This window comes from Rhinopithecus roxellana, chromosome 2 (assembly GCF_007565055.1).
Source record: "Rhinopithecus roxellana isolate Shanxi Qingling chromosome 2, ASM756505v1, whole genome shotgun sequence".
NCBI lineage: Eukaryota > Metazoa > Chordata > Mammalia > Primates > Cercopithecidae > Rhinopithecus > Rhinopithecus roxellana.
In genome coordinates, this window is record NC_044550.1 from 99,360,343 (window position 1) to 99,372,702 (window position 12,360).

Here is a 12,360-nt window from a genome sequence, read left to right on the forward strand (position 1 = left end):
CCATCTCCAGCGCTCAGCTCCTTACAGTTTACCTTCCCTCCTAATTCCACAGCTCCACATCTGAACCTCTGACCCAGAGATTCTACTCCAGGCCCACAATCCTACCCGGCCCATCCCGTGCAGACTTTCTGCCACAGGCGAGTTCCTTGGGCATATCCATTACCTAAGTCAGCCAGCAGGAGTCGAGGGGGAGTTTCAGCTTCTCTCATTACACATGCTAGTTAGGTTCTTTTGTTTGATTATTACCATGCTCTGGTACCCTCTGCGTGATGGTCCAATCTGAGCTCCAAACCACTATGCATAAGACATAGTGGTGTCAGACCCTTGGAGATACATCATCTCATTCAATCTTCTCAAAACTTCTGGGAGATAAGAGTTTTTGGCAGGACTGTACAAAAAAAGTAAAATACCTAACACTGATGGAGACTTAAATGTCTATTTATAAGATATAAGAGAATTATTTACCAATTTTTGTGGTGCAGCTTGTTTTTATACTGGGATTGTCTGGCCCCTGAAGTGGGGGCAAATATGAATAGGTTTACAGAGCTAGAGAAAGACCATTACTTAAGAAAAAGCCCCAGTTTTTTATTCCTATAGTTTGCTTTACCACAGCTAAGAATGCCCTGTAAGACAATCGACATTATTGAAATAGTTGAATTTCAGTAGGTTGCGATTGAAATCTGCCTCCACTTTATTCCCCTAAGGGCTAAACCAGGTGTCACTAATCCCTAGATGCTCTGCTCCCTACCAGGAAGTTCAATCTGATGGCTTGACATCAAAGAAATGTTCATAGGCTCCTAAAGATAGACAACTTGTTTACCACATCTCAAATGGCAAGATTCTGGTTCAAGTGAGGAAAATGTTCATTTGAAAGAAAAGAAGCAGAAGAATGAAAATACTTTCCACTTGGGCAGAAGTTTATCTTTCCAACTTAAGTCAGAATAAATAATCCTAATGAGTCAAGTGACTTGAAGTGACTCTGGATTTGCCATGGGTGGATCTTTTATGCCTATCTGCACAATTCTATACTCGCCCAATAACAAAAATATAGTAATCCCTTTTCATGTATCACAAACCAAGTATCAGCATGTAATACTGATAACAGCTAACAAGTAAAGACAGGTTTTCATTATTAATCCTGTGCTTACCCATGCTCTTCAGTGTAACTATTCAAACACTTGGAAGTGCTTGTAGTTTTCCATGATCCACAGTTAGAATATATTCATAATGTACAGGAAGGACTGCCTGTGAGTTAAGGGTTGTTTGGTTTTTTTCTGTTGTTTGCTTTCAAAGGAGGAAAAAATATTTCAATAAACAGGAACATCTGAAGGGTATGGATAAAATTCAGGACTCATACATGGTTTGACTTACTTTCCCATGGCTATACGGTAGTCAAATTGATTTTCTATGAAAACGTTGGCAATCTCACTCTCTGTGGAGGAAACTGAGTGCTGGCTACAATGATACAGCTTGTCATTTTAGTTTTCATGCCAAAACAAATGCCTCCTCAGATAAAAAGATTGCAAAATAAGTGACAGTGGTTTTTCATTTTTACATGCTTAAGATACGTGCTTTGATATTTTAAACAACCAGATTACTTTCAATTCCCCAAACAATCTTGTGCTCTCTCTTACTTTTTGGCTTTTGCACATACTGGTCTCCCTGTCTGGATGTTCTGCCATAAAATATACCTTTTCCATTTCTCTTGGTTAACCCCTATTTATCCATCACACAGATATCTACTAAGACCTTACTTCTTACCAGAAGCCTTCCATGGACTCAACTAACCTTGAATGGTTTGTCTGGGCCATTATACATTCTTTGAAAATGCTTCGATTTTATTTTCAGCAAGAAATTCTTATTCCCAAAGGACATTTAGTTTATGATATATGATATAATGAAAGTTTACTATGAATTGTAACTCCTTTGTTTATGTTCTGCTTGTATTATTCTTTAAAGTAATACAACTATGTGACTATACATACTCTCTAAAAAGACTTTACTATGTCAAGCTTGGCCACAAGCTTTCCAAGCAAAGCTGATTTAAAAAGAGAAAGGGGGCTAAGTAGTTGCTGGGATGGGATGGAGGAAGATTCATTGACTTATTTAACAAATGTTTACTGAAGCCCTACTTTGCAAATCACTATTCTGGTTCTGTTGATGCTGCAAGTAACCAAAGAAGTAAGTAAAAAATAAACAAATACACTTATCTCCATCTTACTTAAGAACTTTATCAGCTTTCTACTCCCACCAAAGCCAGCAAATGGAATAAACAGGAAATAGTGTAGGTGACTGACAATAAGCATATAGTGACATTTAACAAGACATAGGAATGCTTTTAGCAGGGAGAAAAAGTAAAGAGTTTCAAGTATCTCACTGTCTTCAATAATTGTTGGATAGGATGGAGGAATTCTTCCTGATCTGTCCAGTGATCTGTAACAGGGCATTCCTGGTGCTTTTTGTTGTGAGGACTTCTTAATACTCAAATTGCATAATTAAGATTTATTTAGTAAGCTGAATATTAACACAGTTCAAGTTTCTACAGATTAACTTACCTCAACATATGAAATTGGAAATATTCCTATTTTGTCTGCCAGCATTCCTTCAGCCCAGTTTTCATCCACTCTTCGGATCACAGTCAGAACATCATCCTGAAGAAACAGCAAATCATTAATCTACCTGATCATTAAGCTGTACCATTAAGCTTATCATTTAATTTTCCTTTTCAATAAAGAGACTCATGTTTTAAAGAGTACAAGAATAAAAATGCTATGACATATCTTTAGTACATGGATTAAATGTTTTAATGAATTAAATGGTAGCTACCAGCCCACCTGGTGTCCTTTCCAACTGTTATAAAGCTACGAACTTCTATGCAAGGGAGCTGGCCACTAACTTTGTTAAGATCTACAAATTGCAACCTCGAATGATACCTACCCTAGCCTCCTGAGCTTCTGTTTTAGATTGATTCTCAGATGCTTCTCATTTTCTGAAAATAAACCAAATGCCTACTCAAATGTACATCCTACCGCTTTTCTCCATAAAAATCATAATATTCTGCTTAAAACTCCAAACCATTTTATCAATTCGGCAGATATATTCCTGTATGCTTTTAGGCAAAGAAATTTACATATAAAATATGAAAGTAATGACATTTCATTTTGTTATTCATAATTCAGTACTTTAAAATCCCTGAGTGGTGCATACACCCTTTAAAGTGGCTTAGAAACAAATTCAGACTCTAAATATGAAAATGATACCACATAGAGCATCAACCAAAATAATCTTTCCTATAAGAAGTCTGTGCATAAAATTACCTTCCTTGTGACTTAAAGACTGCTTCTAGGCGTTTTCAGAAGCATGGTGAGATAGTTCACACAAAACTATTGTATTTTTTTTGCAAAAGGCAACACAAGCTATATTTCTATGTATCTGGGTACAGAGGTAGAGCTGGCAAACAGAAAACAAGCGCATTCTACCTTTACCTTTGCAAATGGAAGGCAATCTTTGTCTGCTTCCTTGTCTTTCACTTCAAAGTCATAAAGTGCTTTGCACTGAGGTGGGGGCTGAGGTAATGGTTTAATAATCTGCACAAAGTTGGTGGGGAAAAAGCCATGGATTCCATTGACTTCCCCATGGTACCAATTTTCATCCACTTGTCTTCGTAAAATGATGATGTCACCTTTGCTGAATTTAAGGTCTCCAGGCTCTTTTCCTTCGTAGTTGTATAATGCTTTGGCACATGGTAACTGAGGTATACCCTTTAAAAAAAAAGAGGGATGAATTTTTATAAAATAATGGTCCTAAAATGTCTCTGAAAATATAGCTGCATTGTCACTGTTTTAAAGTCAAGGTCAAATCCACACTGTACCCCTTAAAGAACATCTCATACAAAAACAATATATATGTGTTATCAATAAATAGAAAACACAAAACAATTGTCCATAGTGACATAAGAACAGTACGACACCCACGCACCAGCCATGATTTAGGCTTTTATTCTTAAGTTTAACTTAGTGGGCGTTGTGCCTTGTTTCTTCGAGGTTGTCAGTATATGAAAGCATGACTGCCAGGTCTGCCTCTCAAGAACTCATAAAAAACAAGCTTAACTTCCTACATTAACTACTTTATTCATCAGGATAAATGATAAACACTGAGGGGGAAAATTTCAACCAAATTTATTAATTTACTAACTGCTTTTAAGCTTGGTTGATAAAAATCAGAGTTTGGCTTTTGGGCAAATCTCTTCCTGATATTGCTTTTAATGTGGGCAGTAGGTCTTACTCTTTCATAAGCTCAACGAGTATTTAATGAGGGTCTACTCTGTGCATGAGTCTGGATACAGCAGTGAGTGAGACAGTCACAGTCTCTGCCCTCCCAACGTTTATAATCTGTAACTGCATAGACCTATGGTCTTTTACAGTCTAAAATCATTCAACTTTGCTCTTTCCTGGAAGAGAGCACATTATTAGGCCAATAAGCTAAGAGATGAGAAATTTAATATTCCTGCATGGCATTACTGTTTTAAATGACAAGTTTAAAATTGTGTGCATAACCACCAGTGCAATTTAGTCATCAACTGATTAATATGATATTTTTCAATGGTATTGGGGGTGCCCAATCTTGAGCATCAGTTGTCACTTTAAGATCTTTGACCTCTCTGGGCGCTGTTGCCTATCATTGATTCAGGAGATAAGTGGCATCCAACATGTCTATAATAATTCCCTGAACAAGATTACAGGGCTCCTGCTTTTGGAGTCTTTATTTATTCACTCATCCAGAAAACATTTATCAAACTTTTACTTTTTTTTTTAGACAAAGTCTTGCTCTGTCGCCCAGGCTGGAGTGCAGTGGTACAATCTCGGCTCACTGCAACCTCCGCCTCCGGCGTTCACGTGATCTTAACGCCTCAGCCTTCCAAGTAGCTGGGATTGCAGGCATGCACCACCACGCCTGGCTCATTTTTGCATTTTTAGTACAGATGGGGGTCTCACCATGTTGGCCAGGCTGGTCTCAAACTCCTGACCTCAAATGATCCACCCACCTCAGCCTTCCAAAGTGCTGGGATTACAGGCATAAGCCATCGCACCCGGCCCAAGCTTTTACTTTTTACCAGGCAATGTGCTAGCGCTGACGACTTAAAGAAGAATAAGACAGTTCTTTTCTTAAAGAATGTTAGTAATAACTATAATAATACAGTGTAATAAATGTAATGATAAAGATATGCACACCATTTATGGGGACAAAGAACATAGGTCTCTGGTGTTTGGTGAGTAGGAAAATGAAACACTTCCTGGAGGAAGTGACACATGAGCCAAGACTTAAAGGATGCACAGGAATTAGTTGTCAAGGTTGGAGTGAGATCAAGGTTGGAGTAAATGAATGAAAGAGAAAAGTGAGGGCATTCCAGGCAGAGGGGACAGCACCAGCAAAGACCTAGAGGTAAGAAGTCATATGTGCAGAGGGACTGGGGAGCATAAAGAATGCAGTATTCCTGGATAAGAATTATGGCAATGTAAAGGAGAGGCAGGCAGAGGCCAGTTTATGGAGGGTCTTGTAAAACATATGAAAGAGTTTTGATTGCTACGTTCTTCTGGCAATGATAAGTCACTCACGTGTTTAATGCACAAATAGACTTAAGTCCCATGTATCGGACAGATCAGTCTGGCAGTAGTGTGGAAAATGGACATGAAGTGGGCAGGCAGGCAGACAGCTATGTGCACAGCACAGGCCTCAACTAGTTGAATATTTTTTTTAAGTTTAATGTTTCCAATGAAGTAGAGCAATATAGTTAGCATTACTTATATCATTGTCTGCCCCCCAACCTGTAAAAAGTGGATCAAAGTTTTATACCCTTAATGGCAACAGAACTTCATAACACAGTTTTCAAAAATTAGTTTGGTTTCTACTTAGAGACTTAGAGTCTGGACTACCTATAAGCCAAATTGCTTTTGCTAAACATTTGTTTAGGAATATTAATTATTGCTCTCAAAATGCTATTGGCAATCATCTTGCCTTGGCTTAGTCCATGCGATGCTGTAGTTGCTTAGTTAGAACTTCCTTGAGAGGCCAATGTCCTGGGAAGACAGGTTGAGCCTTCCAGGAGTAATGACACCCTCCTGTGACCTCTGACTTTCAGACTCTGTCTTAAGATCTGGCCTCTAATGGCGTCACTCCTGTCACCCTGCCTTGACCTACTCTTGTAAGCAATTCTGCTGTGCCCAGAAAGGAAATGCCCACCAGGAACTCTGGTCATTCACAACGCTGTGTACTTTGGTCACATTACATTAGTGTCCAACTCTGGGGAAAGAAGAATTCTAATTTTTCTCTACCCTCACAGATGCCTCATTATATTCTCCACTATATTATGTATTTCTTCAAGGCTAGTTATCACAACTCAACAATATTTCCAAAAATAGGTTTGAGGAAATAATAGTAAAACACAGCAATCGAGAGAGAGAGAGAGAGAGAGAGAGAGAGAGAGAGCGAGAACTGGCAAGTACTGTACTAAAACTCTTGTACAATAGCTAAAGAGACTCTGATCAGGCAGTATAGGGTACTGGCTGGAAGCACAAACTCCAGAGCCAGATTGCAGGGTGTGAATCCCACTTACTAGCTGTGTGATTTGGGCCAGGTTAACTCTCTGTGCCTCTTTCTTCATTTGGGTTGTTGTGAGGATTTAGCGAATTCATGTATATAAGCCACACCTTAAATGACCCAGTACGTGCTACATGTGTGAACCATCATCATTGTCATCATCATCATTACCCAGTATAAAAAGCCTCTTTACCAGTGAAATGGGGCACCTGACAATGTATTTGTCTCTCCACAGCTGGATGCTTTCCCTTTCAGATGAATTCACATAGCAATTACATTTTTAATACATATTCACTATATAACAATGCAACGAATGTTCCTCCTAGGAAGTGTTCAGGATTTTGAAATGTGCATTTCTGAAGCACACATTTGTTTTCTGAGTAGAATCCATTCCTCTTCTGGTTGAACAGAAGAAATTACAAATTCACTGACATGCACCGTTTAATAGGGGATGGCATTTTAGATGTGGCTGTAGTTCATCTTGACAGGGTTAATGTAAGGCATTGGAAGCCTGCATGAATTAATTGAAAATCCCATTACAAACTCAGTGACAAATAACTCTATTCACCATTACGGCCTGTTTTTTTCACCACCTCAATTAGCTCTGTTTGGCCCACTCTGTCCAAATCCATGCCAGCCAAACCCATGCACCAAGATACAGATTTAGCACTCTTAGAAACCATTCTGAACCGCTCCTTGAAGAGATCTGTAAAATTCCAAACGACCCACAATATGGTTCTTTTGTGATATGCTGATGTGGGAACTGAAAGAATTTATTTCTTTACAGATCACTTCCACACACCAGTGGCCTAATGGACTTATTAACTTTTCCACAAAACAAATCTATTACTTGTTCCTAAAATCATCAAGTATTCTAATAGACCAGTGGCAAGGAGAAAGCTTACTATGATAACATTATGGTTAGCCTAGGGTTACATTTCCGTGATGCAACTTAAAATTCATTAATTCATCCCCACTTGCTAAATCTTGACTGCTAAAATTGTTTCAATGATCAGTAACCACAAAGACTCATAAAGCTTACGACAATCTAACCCATCAACAAACATTTGTGCATCTGGCTGTGTTTTTCTATGGTATTCTTTTTCAATTAAATTCTATGAGGCTAGAAAGCCAGTTTGGGTCAAGTTTCTGAAAAGAAGGTTTCTCACATTAAATAAAATGAATTCTATTCTGATTTTAAATCAAGCAAAGTTCAGTGATCTTTGAAAGACTTATTCCCACACAGACTGCAGATGATTAAGGATAAACGGTTAAACGACTTGGAAAAGCAATAAAAGAGCACATTTTTCCTTTTGCAACATCTGAAAGATAAAGCCAAAACAATTGGTTTGATAGCCTAGGACTACTCTGTGGATAAAATATGTCCGGAGCCCATGGAGGCACTGCCCTCTCATTCATCTCCTTTGAAAGGTCTGAGAGTCATGTCATCACTGGGCCCTCTGCCCTCCAAGCCTTCTGCAGGCTTTCCAAACTGCTGCTTTTCTTCTGTATCCTCTCATCAGGCCAAGGCCCCCAAGGATCCACAGAGCTTACATTTCACTTGGAGACTTTCACTTGGCTACACATGAAAGGGAGGTTTAAAAGGAGAGACAGCCAAAGAGAAACCGACTCTGCAGTCTAACCTTGGGTTTGCGGCTGTCATTCACACTGCCAGCTTTATCAAAAAGCTTGGCAATTTAGACAGGGAAACTGTTAAAATACTTCTGCATCTAAAATACATTTCGATAAACATCTACTATATTGTTCATTAAAAAAACAACTATGATAGTGGGCCAGCTTTACATTTCAAATAATTTTTGTTTCCAAATCATACATACAGGTTGTCTTTTAAGATATTAAAATCCTCATGTGATCTGCATATAAATATTTTTGATTAAATGCTTTAGACTTCCATTTCCATACCATCAGCTTTATTCCAATATATCTAGCAAAATGCTACTTTGATGATCTGAGATTCTAACAGGTAAATAAAACATTCACTGCCAATTTATTTTATAGACTCTAAATGCCAATACCCAGATGTACATGCAAGACAGCCTCTCTAAATTCAAATTCCTTCATGCATTTCTTACTGCTCCATAAAGTAAAAAAGATTCAATGACCTACTAAAAAGAAAATCTAGAAGATACTCTTGTAGTGGGAACAGCTATAAAATGTGTATAATTTAATAACTCAGTTACATCTAAATTGGCATCAACTCTGGCTGATTTTAACTTGACTTTCAGAAACTTTCCAGAAAGAATTGAGGCACAAAGAAATCACAGTAATAGAAAGTACCACACACAGAAAGTACAAAAATGGGTGGAAGAAACAATTTTTAAAAAGTGTCTTTTGGGCCAGGCACAGTAGCCTCACACCTGTAATCCCAGCACTTTGGGAGGCTGAGGCCGGTGGATCACTTGAGTCTAGGGAGTTCAAGACCAGCCTGGATGACATGGCAAAACTCATCTCTATAAAAAGTACAAAAATTAGCATGCGCCTACAGTCCCAGCTACTTGGGAGGTTGAGGCAGGAGGCAGAGGTTGCAGTGAGCCAAGATGGCACCGCTGCACTCCAGCCTGGGCAACAGAGTGAGACTCCATCCCAGAAAAAAAAAGCAAAAAAAAAAAAAAAAAGAATGTCTTTCATATAACAAAAAACATGTTGGCTTTTCCCTACAAAGTAAAATATCTGTCAAGATATAATAGTATTTCATGAAAATATTGATTCTTTAACAATTAATAACTCCTAAGTATTGTTCTCAAGATATCTACGTCAGACAAATCACTCAAATATGATTTGCCCATCACTTGAAATATTTCAACTTCAATGACGGCCAAGACGAATATTAAAAGTTTTATTCTTCCAAAGTAACATCAGAAGGGACTGAGAATCCCATAATTCCACAATCGTCCAGCTTTCATTTGTTCTTTCCTTTAACATTTATTTCTGGAAAGCACTGTGCTGGGGAATTTTTATCTGACAATCATTTTCTTAATCTTCTACCTCCTACCTACCCCAAATTCACCACATAAAATTTTCTAATCATACTAACCTTAATCAAATCTACCAGCACTTTGAGGATGGCAGCTGCAAATAAACAGAAATGAAGACAAAACATGTTTCTTCATTCACATGTATTCTTTTTGCCCTTATTCTACTATCCCAGTGTCCCCTTTTCTTGCATACTCATTTTCTTCAGCTTTCTCCAGAAGTAGACTCTGCAGCCAGCCAGCCTCCCTCCTTATTCCAGACCTGGTTCCAGTTCCATGCTAGCTCTAGAATGTGGGCTGACCAAGGCCAGCCTTTGGGCTTTTTTAGTGTTTGGTGGCTCCTCAGCACATACTCTGTGCTGTCTGCTGCCCTGCTCATGCTCAGCTATGGACTCCGCACCCTCCATCCTCTCCTTAGTCAGCTCCTGCAATCCAATCCACTAACCCTAATGGAGTGTCTCACTCAGCTCTTGACCAAACAGCAATCAGTCAATTATAGTTTCCAGCAGTCTTGCTGTTTTGGGAGGGGGGGAGCATTAATGGTTTCAGGGGCAACGTAGAGGGAGAGAAAAAGAAAAAAACTAGAGATAAAGGAGAGTAGATAAAGCAGCTTTCTTACCAATTTCCCTGGGCTGCACTCTCATCATTAATTAATCACTTGCATAATGAACTTAGCTGAAGTCAAGAGTATATTCAAACACCCAGAAAAAAAAAAAAAATGACGAACAGAGTTTTCCAAACTTAAAAATGAAAAAATGCTATTAGACTCTTCATTAAATGTTTTTTTCTAGAAACTAAAACAGAGAGAACAAACTGAAATCCCTTTGTCCCACCTCCTGGATTTTCCTCTCCTACAAATACAGGAGAACCTGAGGGGGCACTCAGGAGCATGTTTAAAAGACAGTGTTGCAGGAAAAGTGGGCTATGGGGCATTGCTTAGTAAATACCTATATTTAGGAGGCAGAAAAAAGAGAGATACAGGAAACTAGAGAGGTAGGATGAAAACCAGCAAACTATAACCACAATAACAAGGATAATTCCTGAAACACGGTTTTGTCCATATCACCTATGTCTTTACAATCTGAGATAGTTCCCAATTACCTCTTAAATCACATTAATGATCTAAATCATGAGTTTATGGCCCTCCATTTGGATTGTCCGTTCTACCTCATATTTTCCACCCTCAGCAAGCAATCCAGTCTGCTGTCAACACCTCCAACTTCATACATGCCATCTCTCCTCCACCAATATTCATCAAGAACTGTCCATTTCTCCCTCCACCTCCCTACCTTGTATATGCATCATGTGCCTGATAATTATGCTGCATTTCTTTCATTTGGATTTTTATGTCTGCCTAGGATGACTGCTTTTGTTGTTTGGAATCAGGTGTAAATAAGGCCAAGATCAATGATCTGATTCTTGCGTGGGTCAAAAGGACAGTCTCTATTTCCCAGATGTGAAAGTCACTACTTGTCCATCAGGACCCAGCCCAGGCATTGCCTTCTTGGGGAAGCTTCTCCCAGACTTCCCCTACCCAAGTCTGGAGAAGGTGCTGCTCTTTTTATGTACACCTAGGGTGCCTTATGAATACTGTTATCACAGCCCTTATCTCACTCAGTTTACAACCTATTTCTTTCGGCTAGACTGTAACCTCCTGGAGACCTGGGACTACGTGTTATGCATCTTTGTATCATGAGTACCTACTTCAGTGTCTGTGAAAAATTCTTGCTGAATAAATAAAGAACAATAGTTATCTCCAGTGGACTGAGTGGTAAGGTGTGGATGGGTAAGTGGAAAAAGAACACATCTAAAGGAAAAGCAACTAAAAAGACGATTCTACTGACAGGCTCAACAGCTTTACACAAATTGCAAAATATATACAAACATGTATTTATGTGTCTCTGGGAACTCATATAAGATGCTCATATAATTGAAACATAAGGTTAAATGTAAAAGATAGTCCATAGTTTCAGAATTAAAGCAATATTGAAACAGACCTACACACACATGATCAACTAGACAAAAGTGTCAAGGCAATTCAACTGAGGAAAATAAAGTCTTTTCAAAGATTATTTCGGAACAATAAGGAGCCCTAGGTTATAGAGGGAAATGAATCTTGATCCCCTACCTCACACCATATACAAAATTAATTTAAGATGAATCCCAGACTCAAATATAAAAGCTAAAACTGTAAGTTTTATAGGGGAAAACAATAAATTATCTTAGTGATGTGTAGGGAGGAAAAAAAAAGCCTAAATTAACCATAAGCTGACAAATTTGACTATATCAAAATTGAAAAATTAGGTTAAACAACAAAAGACACGTGAGGAAAATAAAAATGTAAACCACAGATTGGGGGAAAAAATATATATATATATAACAAAGGACTCAAATCCAGAATTAAAATGACTCCTACTAACCAACAAACAATTTGGTTTAAAAACAGGCAAAAGCTCTTTCCCACCTTGCCAGATAGTGGTGAAAAAGTTGAGAAGCTGGATACTAAAGAGAAGAAACCCGAAGCCAAGAAGGCTGATGCTGGTAGTAAGGTGAAAAGGGGTAACTTCAAGGCTAAAAGCCCCAAGAAGGGGAAGTCCCACTGTGGCCAAAATCCTATTAGAGGAATTGGCAGATATTAGAGGCAGATATTATTAGAGGAATTGGCAGATATTCCCCATCTGCTATGTATTCCAGAAGTGCCATGCACAAGAGGAAGTACTCATCCACTAAATGTAAGGTTGAAAAGAAAAAGAAGGAGACAGTTCTTGCC

At 38.5% G+C, this 12,360-nt stretch overlaps 1 protein-coding gene across 3 annotated transcripts in view; it reads right to left on the reverse strand.

The window, feature by feature from the left end:
* Positions 1-12,360, reverse strand: part of SH3RF1 (SH3 domain containing ring finger 1) — a 185,286-nt gene that overhangs the window by 60,115 nt on the left and 112,811 nt on the right. For all 3 annotated transcript variants that reach the window (XR_748054.2, XM_010364012.2, XM_030918796.1), the window contains exons 3-4: positions 3,486-3,761; positions 2,556-2,651 (exon numbers count right to left, since the gene is read on the reverse strand). Coding sequence is in view for 2 of the 3 variants with exons in the window: in XM_010364012.2 (XP_010362314.1) it covers positions 2,556-2,651; positions 3,486-3,761 (372 nt within the window). In the remaining variant the exon portion in view is untranslated. The remainder of the gene's footprint in view (positions 1-2,555; positions 2,652-3,485; positions 3,762-12,360) is intronic.